The sequence below is a fragment of the Hippocampus guttulatus genome, chromosome 12, assembly GCF_054856545.1.
Source record: "Hippocampus guttulatus isolate MCC_2025c chromosome 12, RoL_Hgut_1.0, whole genome shotgun sequence".
Lineage (NCBI taxonomy): Eukaryota > Metazoa > Chordata > Actinopteri > Syngnathiformes > Syngnathidae > Hippocampus > Hippocampus guttulatus.
The window spans coordinates 8,223,639-8,245,302 of NC_141272.1; the positions used below are offsets into that span (position 1 = coordinate 8,223,639).

At 42.1% G+C, this 21,664-nt stretch overlaps 3 protein-coding genes across 6 annotated transcripts; 1 reads left to right on the forward strand and 2 right to left on the reverse strand.

The window, feature by feature from the left end:
- Positions 1–1,067: 1,067 nt before the first annotated feature.
- On the reverse strand, positions 1,068–12,464 carry LOC147197196 (myelin protein zero-like protein 2). The gene is made up of 5 exons (XM_086125906.1): positions 12,199–12,464; positions 4,397–4,566; positions 3,578–3,788; positions 3,018–3,186; positions 1,068–1,971 (listed from the first exon to the last, which is right to left on the reverse strand). The coding sequence occupies exons 1-5, from the start codon at positions 12,242–12,244 to the stop codon at positions 1,806–1,808; spliced, it is 762 nt and encodes a 253-aa protein (XP_085982032.1). The 5' UTR covers positions 12,245–12,464; the 3' UTR covers positions 1,068–1,805.
- Positions 12,465–13,320: 856 nt separating this feature from the next.
- LOC147197197 (T-cell surface glycoprotein CD3 epsilon chain-like) lies at positions 13,321–16,500 on the forward strand. 2 transcript variants are annotated; one of them, XM_086126367.1, is made up of 5 exons: positions 13,321–13,532; positions 13,855–14,046; positions 14,125–14,256; positions 14,623–14,660; positions 15,301–16,500. In XM_086126367.1, the coding sequence occupies exons 1-5, from the start codon at positions 13,469–13,471 to the stop codon at positions 15,364–15,366; spliced, it is 492 nt and encodes a 163-aa protein (XP_085982493.1). In that variant the 5' UTR covers positions 13,321–13,468; the 3' UTR covers positions 15,367–16,500. The 2 variants fall into 2 exon arrangements, with proteins under 2 accessions (XP_085982493.1, XP_085982492.1); XM_086126366.1 differs by having other exon boundaries at positions 13,855–14,256.
- Positions 16,501–18,372: 1,872 nt separating this feature from the next.
- LOC147197198 (T-cell surface glycoprotein CD3 gamma chain) lies at positions 18,373–21,403 on the reverse strand. Of its 3 annotated transcripts, none has more exons than XM_086125962.1 (7): positions 21,241–21,403; positions 20,393–20,452; positions 20,045–20,114; positions 19,929–19,949; positions 19,133–19,276; positions 18,685–18,752; positions 18,373–18,598 (listed from the first exon to the last, which is right to left on the reverse strand). In XM_086125962.1, the coding sequence occupies exons 1-7, from the start codon at positions 21,301–21,303 to the stop codon at positions 18,545–18,547; spliced, it is 480 nt and encodes a 159-aa protein (XP_085982088.1). In that variant the 5' UTR covers positions 21,304–21,403; the 3' UTR covers positions 18,373–18,544. The 3 variants fall into 3 exon arrangements, with proteins under 3 accessions (XP_085982088.1, XP_085982086.1, XP_085982087.1); XM_086125960.1 differs by lacking the exon at positions 21,241–21,403 and adding an exon at positions 19,639–19,821; XM_086125961.1 differs by lacking the exons at positions 20,393–20,452; positions 21,241–21,403 and adding an exon at positions 19,639–19,821 and having other exon boundaries at positions 20,045–20,386.
- Between the last annotated feature and the right edge of the window lie 261 nt (positions 21,404–21,664).

The window sequence follows — 21,664 nt, forward strand, 5'->3', positions numbered from 1 at the left end:
CATTGAAGGGAGGGAGTCTTTAAGACGGTATCACTTCAAATGAATGTTAGTCTGTGAATGTACGATTGGCATTTGTTTGTGTTGCACTTTGAAATTCGTTCCTGGGTCGATGTGAGGTGATTTTTTTTTCACTCCGACATGACATGTCCGTGCTTTTGTGCCTTTGCCTGTGCTCGAGCGTGCAATGGAATTTAGACACATCTGTGCCAGGTACAACCCATCCTAAGGTGCGGAATACAAATCAAATTGAAGTGAGTAAGAGAAGGAGATGGGGTTTTTTTGTGTCTGCAAGCTTTTTAATCAGAACTGGATGCTGGTCCAACAACTTTCCCGACACTTGTCTCAATAGTTTCTTTTGACTCTTACGGTTACGTCTGCAAAACCAAAAACTTGCAATAGGAGTGTGACAAAATGAATATACATTGTTGTCGTCTTTTGTTAATATATACTATAAAATCCAGATGGGAATCGAAGCTCTGCAAAAGCGATTCAGACGCAGTGATGAAGAAACATCACCGAGAGAGAGAGAGACCCCTCGGAGGCCTTATCTTGAGACGATTATCGACTGATTTTGTATTGCATGAATGCACACTTTCTGTCAAGCCTGTTAACCCCGCCTTCATGTTCACACAGTCAGACTGGCCACAGAGTAACTTAAATCGCACCCATGAGGGGTAGACTTTGATCAGTACACACACGCACACACACACACACACGCACACGCACACGCACACACACATACAAACCTGTTGACATTTGACTGGTAACTTATTTGCAGTCGCAAACAGCCTCGTCCAGCCCAAGTCGGGGTAGCAGACCGCAGCCTTAAACAACAACTGAAGCTTTCAGGTAAACAAATGAAGGTTTTGCATCGCACATGCACGCAATGAGTTGTACTGCATTAAAGATAATGATGCATAATAAATGCTGGGAAACGGATTACTCTCTTACATAATAGATGAGTTTGATAAAAAGGATGTCAAATCATACGAGTGTATTTGAAACGAGGGCACGAGCTCATTCATTGATTCTTTCATATGGCGTTAAGTATACTCAGCACAATGGGGTAAATATTTCAAAGTCATTTTTATTAGAAAATCATGATGAAAAACTATATATTCGACATTAAAAAAGGGAATGAAATACTTGAGGCGTTAACTAAAAGCCTAGAGGCATTGGTGCATATTGCTCGGTATGACATCATCAGTACAAAATAACAAAAAACGTTTCTTTACAGTCGCCTAGTTGGATGCGACGCACGCAAAAAAAAAGGACACAAGGACAGTTTGCATTCAAAGGTTTTTCAGATCAAAATTGCACTCCCTCGCAAATATACGGACGTACACGGTGGCTCAATTACCAGTAAACTCTTTGTTTGCAAGTGGAATATATTATAGGTAACAGAAAGTTGTTGTTTTACTTATTTTTGTTTTCAAGTCATGTCATGTAACATAGTGCGATTCCAGCCGATGGGATATCGAATGGATTCGGAAAACGGCCGTCACCCGCTGTGCCAGCACAGTTCACACACAGCCTTTGTTCGGTCAGATCGGAATATTTCGACCGGAGGCAAAAAAAAAAAAACTAACAATTTTGATCCCCTTTCAAAGATTCTGAACCTCTTTGTGGCTCCTGCGAATCGTTCAAACGGGACATCCGTCTGCTTTTCCTTCCATTCATGATGACAGTGTGCGTGGCTTCACTAGCAAGGGCGCCTGCGCACTCACCGTCTACTCGCCACTCGGACGCAATGTCGTCCTCAAAAGGGCACCCCCCCCTGCCCCCCTCTGTCTGTTCCCACCTCTTTAGTCTGAATCGTCACCTTCGTCGTCATCGTCGTCGTCATCCGAGCTCGGGCCGTCTGATTCCGAGCTGGGATCTTTCGTGCTGGCCTCTGAGATCATTCCGTCTGAACTGTCAATCTCTATGGACGTCTGTGATAGGTACAGGTGGATGGCCCTCATTGGGTGGCTAGGACACGGGAAGAAGTGCGCCGTGGGCGAGACGAGAGCAACACACACAAACACAAACAATGAAATACATGCATGCATGTTCATGAATGTTTCATGTACACGCATGTGCAGGAGACATCACAGACAAAGAGGAAAGGACAGAGACAAGCAGATGATACAAACAGCAGCAGGGACACAGGAGTGAGAAGTCAGACAGGGTATCAAGAACTTGCCTAAACTTGATCATAATGGATAAAATTCACCTCTGACCATATGAACCACCACCCGTGTTCAAAGCCACCTTTTTTTTTTTCTTCTCAAGAGGCAAATGCCTTGACCTTCAATGAGATGAATTGCGCACACGGAGATCTGAAAACCCAAGAATGCAAAGTGGAGCCCAAGCAAGAGAAGACATTTGTCAAAATAAGATGATTCGCTGTTCCGGACATTTGGAACAGCAAACGGTTTAGCGCTGACTCAAAGTGTCAGCGATTATGACTGCGATTCTCCGAACTAACGCACCTTCAATATTCTTGTAAGAGACATAAAATGAAAGCGCGTTATTTCACGGTTGCTTTTGCTTGTTTGTGCAAAACTGCATCAAACATCTTACTTGCACTGAACCGGCGTTTGAAATGTATTAGTCGGCAAGAAAACATTGGCCATGCACCATTGTTCAAATGCCACGTCACCAAAACGCATTGTCGAAAAAGAAATGCTGTTTGAAATCCATTTAAGGGAACAGGAAAAGACTCAGTGATTAAAAAAAAAAAGAAAAAACACTGCACAAGTAAAAGGCACATTGTTATATTAAAAAAAGCTTGAGAGACGAATGCTCTGTGTCTGCAACTATTACATACAGTTCCTTACTGGAACCCACCCTTGAAAGATTGTGGTTGGAGAGGAAGGAAGAAGTTGAATGTCCAGCGCGGAAAGAGTCAAAGGCCCCAGGAAGCCCGATCCCCCACAGTCAGATGGCGAGCAAGAGAGGAAGTCAACGATTCTTCCGTTCCTCTCTCCATAACCCTTTTCTCCCCTTCCCCGTCATGTTTCTCCTGGCCTTACCACACTGTGGGATCTTTTCTCTCTTTGCGAGGAGCTTCCACTTCCCCTTCCCGCCTTTGTCTCTTCCTCTTGCACCTCCTGCAAGACACGATGATGATGAGGAGGAGCACCACGACGGCAATCCCTCCGCCGATGGCAAACGCCAGCAGCAGAAGCTCAGAGAACGACGCTGGAGAAGACAACAAAAAAGGTGCAATTCATTAATTACCGACAGGTATTTTCGTTGTCATATGACATGATTTTTTTTTGAGGGGGGGGGGGGGGGTGAATATTTCTTTGAGGTCAGTTTGCAAAAACGGTGCAAGTCCTCCTTTTTTTCTTCACCTTTCATTCTATTAACTCATTCAGTACCAGCCAATTCTGGACCAAGTCTGAAAAGACGTTTAAAAACGTCTTTGGGAGTGAATGAGTTAATGCTATGATGAAATCCAACCATCATGCGTTTTTCTTCGCTTTCTTCTGCCTCTTTTCCATCTTTTTTCCCCCCCAACTTTTCAGTGTGGAATTGAAAATGCAGTGTGATTTCTTCACATACCGTGTGGGGGAAACTAAAATCGAACCTGTAGTGACGACCCGCAGTCGAATCTCTCCAACCGAGCCGTGCACATCCGGGGGGTTCTTGACCTGGCACGTGTAGGTGCCGTTGTAGGTGAACTTCACTTCACGAATTATGATGGAAGCGTCCTGGCCCATGACGTCACCAGCCCAGATGATGCGTTTCCGGAAAATGCCCTCCTGAGGAGGGTATGGCTTCTGCTGGTAGTGAAACACCTACGGGGGGGAGAAGCAAGTTGATTTGGTTCGTTGACAGCATTTACGTGTAAATAGACCTTTGCCAAGCCAGAACTGTTAAGAAAAAAGTAGAATAACTACCATAATAATGATTGTAATTGTATTTGTTCATCCAGCTAAAGGAAGAAAAAAACTAATAGTTCTATTCTAGAGCAGGCAGAATGATTTTCAAATGCGCCTCAAAGGGCCATTGTTCTGTTTGCACCATAATTGTATTTGCGTCAGCATGTATTCAGTTTTTTTTCCCCCTGTTTTTTTTTTCACCACAATGTTTTTTTGGGGTTTTTTTCTGTGGAATCTATGCTCAGCTATTTGTTGAAAAACCGTAAGGTGCCACAAGATGGCAACAAAAACCTGTCTAAATGTGAAAAGTACTACGATCAAAAAACGATAGTCTCAACTGCTTGCCTGCATGCTTGCCGGAAGCTCGAATGTTAGAGACAAACAGAATTTCATTGCTTTCCCACAACACACACACACACACACACACACACAGTGTCTAATTTGTCTGAATATTGGGCGGATCTCAACAGACCAAGGGGACGGATGCCCCCCTCATAAATGCTGAGGCAGCGGTCAAAACTTACCGATTCTTCTCGGCCTGGTTTAAGGGGTCTGAAGCTCCAGGAGACGATGATGGTATTGGGGTTGATGTTAGAGGAGCTATCGAATGTACACTTCAGACGAATGTCCGTCCCGTTGACTGCCTCCACATCCCCAGAAGTATAAATACGGATCCCGCTGACCCGCAGCATGCCTACAACAGAAGACATACGGCAACGCAGGGCATACGGATCAAAGTCAATCCAAAAAGTGCAGAAACAAACACAATAGGAATCGTTCTCTTCATCTGCCTTTGAAGTGCTTGCACTTTACCCAGTAAAGAACAATGAATATTCGAAGAAAATTAAAAAAATATATAATAATAATAATGATAATAATGATATACAGTATGTGTAATTTAGTTTATATATCGTGCCCACCCTTTCTGGGGACTGGAGTGACGAATGCATACTGGGGGCTTTGGTCTCTCATTTGCATGTCATTTCTATGAAATGGAGTCCAAACGCCAGGTATTTTTCAGAGATCACTTGAACACTTAATCATGTCAACAGCCGCATTTCGATTTTTCAAAGGCAGACAGCAGACCACGTGAGTGCAGAGTCAACATCGTCACTCCACTCACGGCAGCTACAGAGCATGTCTTAATGTCATTGCAACATTCCAGGAGGAGCTCTTAACCAAACAAGGTTACCAAAAAACCTAAATCACTTTATCAATCACAGTGACGCTGCGTGCACATTGTCCTGCAATCAGTTATTATCGTTCCTAAGTGCAAAGAGGAGGAAATGTTTTCACATGCCTGGATTTAGGTGGGCAGGATGACATGACAACACACACATGCGCACGCACACAAAAACCTTCAACAGATATACTGGTTCGGGTTGTGCTGTGGCATTGTCCACAAAGGAAACCATCAATATTTAAACATTTAGCAAATACAATATATCATTTCGCCAAAAACAATCAATACGAATGGAACCATCATTCAAGACAAATGTGAACAAATACAAACAGGAAAGATAGATAGAGGAGCAAAGAACGAATATTTTAAAAAGTACATAAAAATAAATGAAGAAAAGGGTGATGTTGTATCATGCTTTGGACAAGAAAGTTTGATAAACATTGCTAGCTTCAATCTTTTTCTTTGTTTTGTCAGAATACTTGAATGACAGAATGTGATGTCTGAATTCGCGATGAAAGACGACATACTGTGACAAATATGAGTGTCTCCACTTGTGACTGGACCGACAACAAATTTGGAATGAGCATGGACTCCACCTACAGGACTGGAGTAAAATTGCTGATGGCTACTAATCTTCAGATTTTCACAAATCTCCGCTCAGGATTTTTTTTTTTCTGCTTTGCAAAGCTCGGAGTGCTGAATTTGTTTTCATCACGATGGGTTTGTGTGAATTCTTATCTCTGAAGGGGGGAAATAAATCAATAAAAATAGCACATTGATTCAGCTACTGCTCAGTGACCGTGGGAATTTGAGTGTGACTCTCCGTCTTTATTTGTACCCTGTGAGTGACCACTCCAGTCAGCTGGGGTTGGCTCGAGCTCTCCCGTGTCCTTAAAGAGCACTCTCGAAAATGCGATTATGAATCACATATAGTCATTTATATACTACACTAAACGGATCCCCAAGGCGAATCTCAAAGCAGTTCAGGCGTCATTGCCCTGCGGCTCTTTAATCCACAAAGCCTCAATCCACAGGCAAATCGTCTTCCAGACTGAACCTTGTCAAGACAGTGTTACCATCAGGGTATTGGTTTGATGTACAAAGTACTTGTTACGTCTATTAGCAATAATAATAAACTAGAGCTCATACTCTAAAGGTCATACAGCAAATTGCAGCAATTACAATTGTGGAGAAAAATCCATCCATCTGTCCATTTTGTACTGCTTAGTTGAGGGTAATGAGTGAGCTAAAATCCTATCAAAGCTGACTTTGGGCCAGAGGCACAGTAAACCTCTGACTGGCTGCCATTCAATCGCCGGACACAATGAGGCAAACAAACTCTCAATCCCATTCACCTTTAGGAACAATTTCAAGTTTCACAATCGACGTAGCATTCACAGCTTTTGTCCGTGAGGTGGACGTGCTAGCCAAAATTACAACCGCGCCGCTAGTGGAATACTAAAAGTGCTACCGGGTACGCTCGCTAAATCATATTGCTCCAGATGAGAAGAGGTCAGAAGGGCCATTCGGAGTCATATTGTTCCTTCGAGGCAGCAGATAGCCGGGAAAATGTCAGCAAGGCTTGGGAGCTTTTGCAGCACGTTCTCTTTCTTATCAGACTGGAGATTATTTCCTGTGGGCCGGGATGAGAGAGCAGAGCACCCAGACGCCCCCCCCCCCCCCACCCTGCACCATTAATATGGCGTCTCTCTCATCACTGGGTTCTGACTGCTTTAATTCACTGTAATGGGATTCAAACGGGCCTGATGAAATGTGAGAGAAGGTAAATATGTTGACAAATTTCCACCACATTCGTGACAAAAAAAATACAAACATGCCAATGTCATCAAATGTGGCTAAAGTTGTTCGGATGACAGTACATCAATTGCTTTTAGAACACTATGCGCACAAGAACACACAAGGATAATATGACAAAAGGTTTTGCGATACCTTGCAATGACATGACTCCAAAAGCAGTGGGAAGTCATGCCAATGCGCAAATACATGCAACTTTGTTTCTGTAAAATGCCAAAATTACTCAGACTAAACGTTTTGCGACAATGATTTTTATGACTGCCTCACTGCGTGCTTGACTGGCAAACACTCCAGGGTAAAGTCTACTTTCCACAAGACAATATTGTAAGCAGTCACCGTAGAGATGAGCAATGGTGCAATTCCTCCTCCAGTCAAATTATTTAAAAGCTCAACTGAGTCATCACACATCGTTTGGCATAACGCAGGGGTGCCCAAACTTTTTGGACCGAAGATCGACTTTTCGATCAACCAACCTCCCGCGATCGACCCATTACTGCGCACGCACACGCCCATACATACGCACGCCATGATGAGCAACAGCCTGACACGGAGGCATGCGACGCACTTTTGCAGCCTGTTAACTATCGTAGCTCATACGTACTTTTTTAAAGTGCTTCCCTCGGCTCTCTTGATTCCTATTCTTTGCCCGTGCCCTCTGTGAATTGTAAGCGAAACAAATTCTGAATGAGAATAATGATAACGATAAAAGATATAGCGCAACAGCTTAAATATTTACCTGCTTTATTATATATATATTTTTTTATACTTTTTGTGAAAATGAGACTGATAGGATGATTAGGGTGGAGTGTACATTAACACAAAAAAATATATTACTAACATGTACAAAGTCACACAAATGGTTGTTTGTTTTTTGGGTTTTTTTTTTTTGCTTCTCTACATCCCTCGCAATCGACTTAGGACCAGTCTGCGATCTACCGGACGATCGCGATCGACGTAATGGGCACCCCTGGCATAGAGGGAACACGTCTTCAAAGCATATCTCCTTTAACCAATCAGTCCTTGAATTGAAACAAGCGTTGCTAATCTACGCTTTCAAGTACAGCCGAATACCGTTAATTTTCAATTAAGAGCAAATAGCAGAGTGCCAACTCCGACGCTCATTAACACAATTGCTTAGCTGGATTCTTAGAGTTTAAAGCACTTTAATTATTGAACGGTCATTGCTGTGAAGGTATGAAGTTTGATTGGAGTGAAAGAAAAGACACCCTAAAAGACTTATACTGTGTGTGTGTAATCAGGTACATTTTACATGATTTTCATGGGTTATATTTACCACTCTCCAGGAGACAGGAAAAAAAAAAAGAGTTTAAATTAGAGCATGAGCTCACGTGGTGAATAACAACAGGACGATGGAATACGTACCGGAGCTTGTTAGGAAGAGTTATTTGTTTAGGTCTTTGTCGGGCCATTCTTCCACCCCACCATATCTCTCTGTCTGGTCTCAATCTTTCCCTTGTTTAATGTGAACATCCTGCTTGGCTAATGTCAACCACACCCATCTTCTAGTGGGAAAGAGCGGAAAAGAGAAACATTGAGGATGGAGCTATGGGCCATACAGACGTGCAGACGTTTTGTGTGTGTGTGTATTCTTTGGCCACTACATTCAGCAATGTTATGGTATTTGTCCACTAAGTCGACGCCAAACTTGCTGAAACCACTTTCTTCTATTAGTCGGTATGTATGACATGCTTGGAATGGAAGCAAAGGCTTTCATTCAGTGCAAATTAAAGCAAGGCCACCTTAAGGGCATTCGATTTGCTTGGCTTTCTGAAAGATGTTGCTGGGTTTATAATTTCATCTTGCTTGGTCATCAACAGCCGCTGATTTAACAGAAGAATCGGATATCTTGATTCAGCAAGAGAATGTGACTCCACTGCTGGACACATCAAGTACTGCAACAGTTTCATTCGAGGCTGTTTTGTGCCTTTCCTCTGGAGCAGCACACCTGCGTCTCTGTTACATCGGTTGTGGAGGAAACACAACACAAGGACGTGGACGAAACATGAATAGCTCAGTGTATCACAAAGAGCCTCTTCTCTTCTTTGAGTGGGGCTTTGCAAAATCTTTTTTTTTTCTTTTGCCTTTTTTGGAAACAAGGCATGTCTTTCATGGTCAGGGTTCAAAGCTGGAAAGAACAGTTTCAGGTAACAGTGCGCAAAACAGGAGGACAGAGACTGGTGAAATGTAGTCGACATGCAGCCTACTTTGCATGTATACAACTCGTATATGTCGGCAAACGTCCTGGGCGCGATAGCAAAATGTTATTGTTATGACTAAAGAGTGAATGGTTTGACAGTATGAGCTATGCGATTGACTGGCGACCAGTCCATCCGCTTCTCACCCGATGTCAGCTGAATTCATGAGGACAAATGATATAGAAAATGGACGGATGATTACATTTCTGAAAAAGTGATCGACAGATTGGAAGTGGCAAAGCAAAGAAAAGGAGGGGAGAGGTTGAGTTTGATTTTAAAAACGAAATATCTTTTGATAAAGACAATTCTAATATACAACGCACCGATACATTTTGGCACGTAGATATAAATAGGCGGACGCGTCAGTAAATATGTCCAATCCGTAAACGGTCATTTGCAATCAAAGACTGCCTAAAACAGTTTCTAAATTCCTTTGTACAACTGAAATTTAGAGTGTGCGTAAGTACAAAAAATAATAATAATAATTCTTCTTCATTTGTCGTACGCACACCGGTATGTCATATGTATGTATTGATAACTTGCACCCGTTCTAGACTGCCACGCTCGTCTAGCCTCATTCGCATTGAGAGATGACATTGAAAGATTGAGCATACAGTATATCGTAGCAGCAATCTCTTTCAGAAATCCAAAAGGTGACCAGCTCAACTCAAACCAGCTTGGCAGGATGAATTTGTAAGGTAACGTCGCTGTCAAGTCCTGCTACTTTGCAAGGTAATGTTCTCAAAATTTGGCTTTTACCAGACTGCAGGCGTACATTGGTTTTGAAAAGGCAAGAAGTCAAAGGTCACAAATGCGCCAGTTAACACCAGGTCCACTATTTGAACCTTGACCCAATTAAAGAAACAACCAAAGAACCTATCCCGCTCAATGATCAATATTCCAAATTCCTGTTTGAAGCCAACACGGCCTTTTGTCTTCAAGACTTCACAAGGCCGGCGCACCTTGCTTGCTTCCGCAGATGTGTCCCGAGTCCTCCGTGCCGGTCGTTTCTGTGAGTTCAGTTCGAACTCTCAAAGGCCAGACAGACATCCTTCCGAGGTGTGTCAACACAGCTCAGCATGTCAATAATCAAAGTGAAGCTTTTATGAGCCCGATCCATTGTTGTGGTTAGATTATAATATTAAAGACAGCATCAAACTATTACATCCTGACAAAGAGGAGTACAACTGCTGACTGAATGAAGCCGAAGCCTAAACAAGCAATGGAATCGCCGGTATGCCGCAGTCAACAACAGCCATCTGTTCCCTCTCCCTTTTGGTGTGTGTATGTGTGTATGTGTGTGTGAGAGAAACAAGAAAGTCAGGACAAGTTGGCACACGTCAACAATGTTGGCTCCACATAAGGTTTTTTTGTGAAAATGATCATTTTAGCGAAATTAATCAAATCCCCACCCCCTTCTCCAAAAAAAAAAAAAAAAAAGCAATACCGTTTGTATATCTTCAAGCCAGAGGAAACTCACCCTTGTACAATTATGCTGCATAGACGGAAGTACTTGTAAATTCCTTCTGCCCGTATGTGACATGTTCTTAAACTTGAGTTTCTGACTGAAATGATTTTCAGACGACTGCCCGCAGTTAGCAGAATGTTTGTAAATATTGATTGTTCATCAACAAAAGTGTAATCTTGTACAAGTCTCTGAATGTTCAAGGGAAGAATGTTCAAGGTAAGCAACAGCCCCGAAGGTACCGCTCCAAGGACAAGAATTGTCCTTGGTCCTTGGAGCGACTTACAGTGGAACCTCCGTTCGTGAACGTCCAAATTCACAAACAAATGCGTTTCCAAAAAAGATTTTCAGACGACTCTTGCTTCAGTTCCAGAATAGACCGCGGGGAATTTCTTTCACACAATGTCAAGTGTTTAAGGTGTTTTTCTGTGAATTGTATGAGTAAAGTGTGTGGGACAAATAAAGGATATCTTATAAAGCTTGCATTGAAAGAGATGTGTGAATAATGCTGTTTATTAGGAAGCCCTGCAAAGTGTCGCAATGGCGGCGGTGCCCGGTAAACTCTCACGGGCGCTCCTCGCCTGTCAACTGCAAAGGCAACTTGGCTCCGGGGCTGGAACGGATTCATTCTGTTTGCATTTATTCTAATGGGGAAAAAATCTTTAGTTCCCATTCCGAACCTCGAAACAAGGAGAGAGAAAAAAAAAATCAGGAATTGAGCATTCGCTTATATTATAAAGTTTTTCTGTTGTATTATTGGTGATGTCATCCAACTGTGAGGAAAATAACATTTGGCCATACACAGTTGCAATTTTATGCCCCGAGGTCAAATACAAAACAAATGTCGGTTTGCATGTCTGAGCGTGACTCCCGGTGTTTGCCAGGATAACAAAGCTGAAGGATGTGATTGCGGCGACACAAAGCCAAGGCATCGTGATGAGTTCAAGCACACCTAATTACGTTTCACAATTTCATCCTTACCCGGGATTCCGACGTCCTCCTTCCTATGCTCCTTCAACAGTGGCACATTGTAGCCATACACTTTATAGCTACTCGTTCTTTGACCGAGATTTGATACAATCTGTATCATCAATTTAGCAGGGAGTATAACCTTAATTAATTAGTACTGGCAAATGATTTGATGTTGTTGCACCCCCCACTGACCGAAACGCGATTGGCTTTAACATTTAACAAGCGGAAGCATTTTATGTTTCATTGTGTCCATGCATGATCTAAATTGTGATGTCAGCGGGCATATCCTGGATATCCTGAGACTTATGTGTGCGTCAAACGGTGCCACACAATGTACATTCCAGTAAAAGGGAGGAAATGAGTGAGGGAAAACAAAACGGAGCTGTGACAATTGCCTGATTGGCAATTACTGCCAAGGCATTCTATTCCCACTCTTGATTCCTCCCTGATGGCTATTTAGCGGCGCCACTGCGCCAGGTTATGACGCAGGACGACCGCTCCAAGACGCAAATTCAAGTCCCTCCGCGATTTTCGAAGGAATAGTATTGTCCTAAGAGTATCACCCAGGTGCAACGCATAACCACGTGTTTGTTGTCATTCCGAACAATGTGGAATTATTATTCATCCTTACATAACTTGGTTGTTAAATGAGTACGAATGAAGAGAATCTCTCACCTGAGACTGCGAGTCCACACAGGAAAAAAATCCCCTTTACGCACATTGGGAGACTGTCCAGTGATCACGACGACAGGAGACTTGACTAAGCGACAAACTAACTCTGACCTCCGAAGACTAATATCGTAAAAGTTCTCTTTCTCTTTCTAAATTTTTTTTTTTTTTTTTTTTTTTGAGGGAGAAATCAACCCGTGAGTCCTCAGCTCGATGTACTTCGTCTAACCACCAAGGACGCGTCCTGACTCGTCACAGTTGTTTTTTTTCTCAAATCAGTCAAGTCCTCCCACTTAGTGCCTCTCCTCGCTGCCTCCTTCCCTCCCCCTCCCTTCCAAACGTAAATTCGGAATGCAAAAATGTTTGGTTGCTTCACCAACCTGTTTTGCTGTTGGGTTCAATGGCTGTTGCGCAATCGCGTGACGAACTTCCACGCTTATTTGAACGCAAACGTGACGTAACGCCGCCTGCGCGTAATTGTGGAATAATACACCGAGCGAAAAATAATGATTAATAACGATGACAAACTGAACGCCAAAGATATAATCGGTATCACGTTACACGTTAATAGGCAATATAAACTTAGATATGGCTCAAGATAATGTAGCTGTTTACATATTATCCATGTACATAAACTATCGCTTCTATTTTAACCATTTATATCGGCTAAATTCGGTGGTTTGAGTTTAAAAATCAGCATTGTCACAAATCAAATCAATGTGAATTAAGGCCAATAGACGTTTATGCATTAACTCGATTAAAAAAAATACTGGTTTACTTATTTATTTTCTTAATCTCCATCGTTGTTCTCAGTTTTAATCTAATGTAAAGTTAGATTACTGAGCATGGCGTGTTATGTGCACCGTAAACCATAAGAGGGCAGGAAAACACTTAAATTTATAGCTACCAGTCAGTCAAGCGCTGTACGGTGCAGTACAGTACATGATTTTATTCAAGTTGGCAGAAAAATATGTCGTTTGGAAATAATATTTCATCATCACAGTATATTTAGTATTGTTTAAAACTACACAAATAAAATACAGGTACTGTCAATCCAGCGCGTGCCCACGTCCGTGTTTGCTGGCATGTGGGCGCGTGCGTTCGTGCGCGTGTCCGCGTCAACTTGTGAAGGGTCGACAAGAGATCAGCAAGGTCCCGAAGCTTCATGTAAACGTTGAAGCGAATGCTGTTGAAGTTTTGACTCTTGAAGAGAATTACTGAGGGCCAGGGGGGGAAAAGACAACACCGACTCTTGAAATATAATCTTCAAAAGAATATGTACTACGCCGCTCTGCTTTTTTGTCACCTCTTGATAATAAGTACCGTGGAAGCTGGTACAGGTAAATGTTTGCTTTTTTTTTTTTTTTTTGTCGGATGTATAACTGAAAATCATTTTAATTTATCTCGTTTACCTCAAATTGCAAAAAGGCAGAATCGGCATTGGCGTAGCCGAAAAGAGGGCTCAAACTTTCTGCCTTTCAGATCTCAATTCCCTATTTACTGTATTGGAAATTACACTTGACAATGAATGCCTGTTGATGTCTTTGGTATGACGTTAGCGTTGTGTTACGTGAGCTAACACGTTAAAGAACGGTGATTTAGTTGAAAGGCGAATAGAATGCAATTTTATTTATTTAAAAAAATTTTTTTTTGTTATATAAGGTGGAGTGTCATTTTGGAGGGAGAATTTCACAATGACATGTCCGGAAAATGGGACTTGGTTCAAAAGAGAACAATCCCTGGACACTTCAAGCAATGTCTTGACGCTTGATGGCAAAAACAGAGGCCTTTACCATTGTGAATATGATCAGAACGAAAAAAAGCTCAAGTATTACTTCTATGTGGAAGGAAAGGGTGAGTACACACAGTCTATGTGTTTGTTTGTGATCTTTGTGATTGTTGAGGTCTTACTCGCTGTCCACCCGTCTTCAGTCTGCGCGAATTGTTTTGAGCTGGACGCAGCACTGTTTGGGATGCTCATCGTTGCCGATGTGAGCATAACAGTTATACTGATGATATTCATCTACAAGTGCACCAAGAAGAAAAGTTCACCGGGTACAAAAGGTAAGAAACAGTGTGACAGGGAGACTGTGTTCTGTGGGTGCAAGTACTAATGTCCACTGATGTCAGAAATATGTGCGGCTTTTACTTGAAGCAATCTAAAGCAGAAGATACCGGGTCAGCCCAATGTATTCTTCAGTGTGGCATGAAGTGTTTTATATTCCGCTTGAATTACTTTAAAAGTCCACTTTAAAATATATAATTACATTATATTAAATATATACATAGAGTTGATTATTTTACTTATTATTTGATTGCATTAAGAATAATCGAACGCATTTTTTGCATCGTGAACAGGGTTTTTTTTGTTTGTTTTGTTTTACACTTGGATTCATGATGTGTAACTACATTTTTGAAATCATCTTTTAGTACCTGCAGGCCCGGCCGTCCCTTCTCCTGATTATGACGTAAGTACAGGATGATATCGGACTCTATTTTTCACGACAAGGTGTTCTTACAAGAATTGAGTTGGGAACTACATCATGTTTTCAACCGGAGACGACAGTGGAATCACTCAGGCTGGGCACTCTCGATAACCTCTGATCGTGGAAGTAATATTGAAAATATCGCCAATGGGAAAAATGTGTCACGTCATTATCAGACAATTCGAAATTCTCGGAATCGTACTGCCTTGAATGTGAGTCGGCTTACTACTGCTGAGCTGGGTCTCAAGAAACTGTCAAAAGCATTCAGGAGACAGACTTGTAGAATTGGATGGTTAATTTTTTTGGGGGGTGGGGGGTAGAAGATCGATGCTACGGGGCAAAGAGTTAATTCATTCTATTTTTATTTATTAAGGGAGACCCTGAGGATTGAAAGCTCAGATATTAATGCAGTAAATAGCTGGCGGGTGGGGGTGGGGTGGGGGGGATAAATGAATACAAACGGTGGGGAAATGCATTATTCGGTTTCTCTTCATCAAAAATCAAATCACTCAGCTACCTTGTCTGCAGACCGAGTGACTTTGAAACCTCCTTGTTCTGTTTTCTGCCATCAGAGATGCCGTATCGTGAGCCTCTAACAGTGTCATTATTCTTTTGTTGACAGCACCTGAGCGCGCACGCCCACTCCCAGGACCCATACTCTTTTATCAACAGCGGCAAACCAAGATGAGCCACCTATGGCAGGTTACAAGTTGAAGACGGAAGACAAGCAACTGAATTCATCAAGAGACATTTTGCTCTGATCCGCGCTCGTAGTCTGGCATCTCACACAGTTTATATTGCCACTAGGAAGTCACTCATTTCATCAGAATCAACATTCACAAGCATGACACAAAAGTAGGATCATGACTCAACTTGTTCCCAAGGGAAAAAATACAAAAAGTTCAACTTTATGTGCAAATTGGAGCATTTCATAGCAACGTGTGGCCATTTGTAACATCGGTGTGAAAATACACTTGACAAACATGGTTGATATGCGCTGGACATAAAGGGCAACAGAGACTATGAAATGGGACTTCAAAGGTCAAAAATCATATGCCCTTGGGTGCTGGATGATCTCTTATTGGGTATGAGTTCATTAAAAAAAAATTGTGCATGTAGAAAATCCTGGAAATCGGAATACATCCATTACTCTTTTACCAGCCAAATTTTTACCATCATAAAACCTTTATTAACTGTACAAGGTGCCAAACTGTTCTATTTTTTATATATTTTAACATTTTACACTATCGTAGAAGTAAGATAAATATTTACCATTACTTACCTGCCTTGTAGGGACGTGCAGAAGAAAACAGCAGGCTTGATGGTGAATTAGCTTCATTTCCTGTTACACAAGTGTAAAAATAAGTTAACCTCTGCATAGTAAAACTAATAAATAAAAACTAATGTTTTTATACCCACCTGGCGGCCCGATGGTCCAGTGGTTAGCTCGTCCACCTCACAGTGCAGAGGTCGTGGGTTTGATCCCGGCTGTGGCCTTCCTGTGTGGAGTTCGTATGTTCTCCCCGTGCATGCGTGGGTTTTCTCCGGGTACTCCGGTTTCGTCCCACAGTCCAAAAACATGCATGGCAGGCTGATTGAACACTCTAAATTGTCCCTTGGTGTGAGCGCGAATGCGGATGGTTGTTCGTCTCTGTATGCCCTGCGATTGGCTGGCAACCAGTTCAGAGTGTCCCCCGCCTACTGCCCGAAGACAGCTGAGATAGGCTCCAGTACCCCCCGCAACCCTTTGGAGGATAAGCGGATTGGAAAATGGATGTATCACTTTGGTGAATGTACAGAGCAATAAAGTGTTTTTACATGATTTGCCATAAAAGTTTTATTTTCTTTTTTGTGAGAGTCAACTTAACTTTTGGGGGGGGGGGGGGTTAGAGCGGATCGCGGTATCCTTTAATGTTTTTATATTTTTAACTCCATTTTCTAATTAAATTCATACTTCCATTCCCAATAAGATCATTCTTCCTTTACATATTCTTTTTCCATGATACATTATAGCTTCCCGTCTGTATGACCATCAATTGGCGATCAAAATATTCTTGTGAAGGACAGTTCAATAAATACAGCTCATGTCCTCATTCTTTTGTATGTTTGCGGTCGGAAACATGATTGTGACACTTTGACAGATACGAGTGGAGGTTCAACACGCGTCGCCATCTTGCAGCCGCGGCTCATATCCGTTCGGCTCCCACGTGCACACAGACGCGGTGGAGTCACTTGCTTGTGTGTGAGGGTGGTGGGGGAGGGGCCAGATCATTGAAGCAACATCCTGTCTGCTCCCTCCTTTACCGCGCAAAAAGGCTTGGCGACTCAATTTGTCAGCGCTGCACATCCCCAGCGGTATCTAAAACATGACGTCACTTCTAGGTCGCGTTTCTTTGTTCGGCCAATTAATGAATCACGAGTTATAATAATGCTCCCACTTACTGTTAAGGAAGTGTGGCTGTGTGTGAGTGTGCGCATGCATGTTTGATGTGTGTTGAGAAGGACTGATACAAGAAGTGAAACGCCGAGATTGACTGAGATGTCTTGGCTTTCTGTTCAAAACTAGTTGAGTTCTCGGTGCTCCTGACAATTCGATGGCTGAAAGTTGACTCAACTTTACGTCTAACTATCGTCGCAAGTGGTTTAATGTGTTTTAGTGAGTTTCATCAACGTGCAGGCAGACTAATTCTGAGCTTCGATGACGTGTGGTGGATGTGATTCTAGTCATATTGTAAATAGGACAACTAGGCTTTAGACCAGGGGTCGGGAACCTATGGCTAGCGAGCCATATATGGTTCTTTTGATGATTGCATCTGGCTCGCAGATAAAACAAAATATTCTCGCTTAATCCATCCATCGATTTTTCACTGCTCATGTCCTGTTCAGGGCTGCAGTTGGTCGTGGAGCAATTTTGATTGGATAATACTGGCCTACGTTGGCCGTTGCTGTGGAAACAGGTAAACGCCCCCTTTTGAATCTACCCGCTCGGTCATTAGCTCAAAGTTAATCCTTTGACGAATAAATTGGCGAAAAGGAAAAAAGATGACGAGTATGGTACGCTTCAGGACGAACGGGCCGAAGGATTCGCCTTTGTGGAAAGAACAGGTTCTGTGGTGTGTCTAATTTGCAATGACAAAATACACTCGAAACGGTCGAATGTAAAGCGGCACTTTGACATGTGCCATACTACGTTCGCATCTCAATACCCTGCGGGAGACACCAGAAAGGAAGCGTGCAAGCTACCGAGCAGGGTACACACACACACATATATACCGGTATATATATGTGTGTGTGTATATATATATACACACACACACACAAAATAAAGTATGTCTCTCACTGAAATACATTTCCAAATATTTTGCTTTTGTGGCTGTCTTAGTCAAAAAGGTTCTCGACCCCTGCTTTAGACAATCAGGATTTGAGGCCGATCAGCGATGAATGAGTATGAAAATAATGATGCTCGATCACCGAGTTGACCAGAAGTTGAACGTGTGTATTTGTTCGACACCCGACCATCGCCATTCACAGGGGACATGGAAAGGCTCGGCCCTCAAATGGTAAAAATCTTTGAGTTTAACCAGAAAATGTCACCCGGCAAAGAAGTAAACAATAGCATTGGACATGCATTGTTCCCACATTGATGTAATCAGGTTTGACGAACAACCGTGACACAACGCACCAGCACAATGTCTTGTGTCTGTTGTGTTTATTACCATCACGATACACAGGAAAAGCAAAGATAGATGTGAAACTGTGTGATATAGGGTGGAAAAAGAGACACTTTTATAAAGCTGTGCTCAGGAATAAATTTTCTTTGACTTCCGTGGCCACACTGTATTTTCTGAGAGTGGGCCAGCAGGCTGTCATTTGTCCAAGAAGGTATCATATATTTCTCTGCGACCACCTTTGTATCTCAGCTGAGGGAAGAACAGAAATGCACATTGGTTATTTTTCATTTCATCAATGAGAAAATTACATCTTCGCGTTCTGAGATTTACTTTACCTCCTGGTAGTTAGCATTTGGGACTCTCTTCTGTGTCTCATTTGGATTAAGATGTTTTCTGTCAGTGCCTGAATGGAAAAAAATACATTTAACACAGAGCAGGAAGATCGTGGAATATCAACTTTGCTTTAGTGGGATAGTGTCTAACATTTCTAAGTTACACTGGAAATAGTTTTTGCTGAATTTTGCCAAATTTATTTTCATCAAGTGGTTGCATGCACTAAATAAAATGATCAGGATCCAGACCCACTTAAAAAATGCATCTGAATGCAGATGATTTTATTTTCTGCGACTACTTGACAAAATACAGTAAAATGGAGTAAATTCAACACACCATTTTTTTTTCAGCATAGATATTTATCTACAGTTCGTTTCCCAAAAGCTGAACTTGGTCATCCTGTCCAAAACAAACGTTTCAAACTGGGACGGATGCAGGAGAGAAATTTACTTCTGTGTGGAGAGGCGATAACAGCGGCATGAGTCTGTGATGCGACGAGATAGACAGCCACTCCGAGCACGATGGTAGCTATTAAATCTCCAACAGCTAGACCTGATATGGACACAAGGTCGAGCTCCACGCAGTTATCACAGGCTGGATAAAAAAAAAAATTAAAAAACAGAAAAACACAAGTGTGAGTGGGTCAAGGAAGCTCCTTTTCTTGTCACCTGTACCAGCTTTTTTTGGAACGTATTGCAGCCATACAATTCTAAATGAATGATTGTTTGCTCAAACAACAAAGTTGATCAGTTTGAACATGAAATATCTTGTCTTTGTTGGTTGAACATGATTTCCAAAGGTGCTCAGAATTTCAACTTCTCCTTCTATGTCCATTGGTGACGTCGGTGTTTCCGCATTGAATTTTTCAACTTTGCTTCGTGCAATGTTGTCGAACATTTCTAAATGACAGGATATAAATTAAGTCAAAAGTCCAAAGTAGGAGACGTAGAACTTACATCTGAACTTCACAAATATTTCCTGTCCACCTAGTTGTCCCGCTCCATCCCCACATTTGTATTCTCCAGAGTTTTCATCTTTGTATTTTAAAGGAAACTTGACTTTTTCACCATCTTTTGACACAAATTTGTTTCCGCGACATAAAATAGTAATTTCTGCGGGTCCACGTTTCACTTGAATGTCTGTGAGGAACATAAAACATGAATGGACTCATCAGGTATTACCATACGGTGCCTTTTCATCAAGTGACAGTTTCATAAACAAAATCCCACCCTTGGATGAACTGTACCTTCGTCACAGCACACAAACTCTGTGGGAGAATTCAGAAAGAACATGCAATGGGCCTCATTAAAATAAAATGAAATGTCTCCAACCACGAATGATGACAGAACAAGAAAATCTCACCGGTCAGCATCCAAACAACCAGAAAAGAAGATAAAACTTTGTAGCTTTTCATTGTGTCATCGGATGTGTGCTGGTAAAAAGAGTGAGATGTTTTCATTTTGTGCACAGACAACAGAGACGTGCCATTGCCTTGCTGAAACACATTTTTTACTTTAAAGCTCAGCAAAAACCACTTTTATCGCCTCGTACAGGACTTTTGTGAGGTGAAAAGCAAGTGATAAAAATATGAAATGTCAAACGGCCGTAATATTTGGTTTAAATCAGAACACGTACTATACTTCGAAGCCAAGCTTAACAGAAAGCTATTTAAGGTCAACACGATACAATATTGATGTTGAAAATACTGACCATAAAATGTAGATCATTCGTGCTCCCGGTGCTGTCGCTTTTTCTTGTCTCCGTCTTGAGCTGGGTGAGTGCGAATAGGAAGTGAGTGTGATTGGCTAACTCGGCTTAAGCGTCACTGTATTTTTCAAGATTTTGAAGAATGCAAAACAAAAATACACTGCATGTATTTGTATATTTGTTCTTCGACACCGTCTCATATTGCTCCTCAATGGCATGTAGTCGTTTTATTTTTGTTACTTTATCGATGAGGAAATATGTCAACACAAACACTTCTGAGATAAGGTCTCACGCTTCCACTCGACATACTGCAGCGCTACAATGCTGTGCGTGCCATCATGGAATTTATTTATCTGCCTTCACCAGTTGGGTTGAGGTGGAGAGACAGAGAAGGTGGACGAAGGCCAGATAACGCAATTATGATGGTGGTCCATTTTTAACATAACCATTGATGGCAATACTGCACGGTGAGAAGTGCCAAGAAGTAGAGGAGCAAGTACTTTGTTTCGTATGTTTTTTTAGGTATCTTTACTCAACCTGTGCATTTCCATTTCCGATGACATACTCTCTAAATTTGAAAACAAATGTACTTTCTACTCCTTTGTCAAAATAGGCTTGTTACTTCATTGAACCTCTGAGGATGACGGTGGTGACCTCCATCCATTCATTTTCTAATCTGTTTATCCTCACGAGGGTCGCAAGCTTGCTGGAGCCTATCCCAGCTGTCTTCGAACAGTAAGCGCTATAAATCCTGTACCTGTTGCCAGCTAATCGCAGGGCACACACAGACAAACAACCATTTGCGTTCACAATCACACCTAGGGAAAATTTCGAGTGTCCAGTAAACCTACCGGCCAGGTTTTGGGAATGTTGGATGAAACCAGAGAAAGCCCTCGCAGACACATGGAGAACATGCAATATCCCCACAGAGAAGCCAGAACGGGAATCGAACCCTGCACCTCTTCACTGTGAGGCCAACGTGCTAACCAGTCGCCCACCGTGCCGCCTCAGAGGTGAGACTAGGACAATGGAGCGAGAAATACTGAAAGGCAGCACAGAGCTAAATACAAACCAAGTGACGAGGCAATGAGGAACACCAGGACAAGACAAAAGTGGTTGAGGGAACGGAATGGACAACGGATTGGAATGACAAGCACAGGTGGACACAATAACCTAACAAGACAGACAAAGGGACACAAGGAAAACAAGATGAAATTAAATGCTAATCAAAACCAATGATGACACACACTTGTTCAATCAAAAACAAAATCAGTA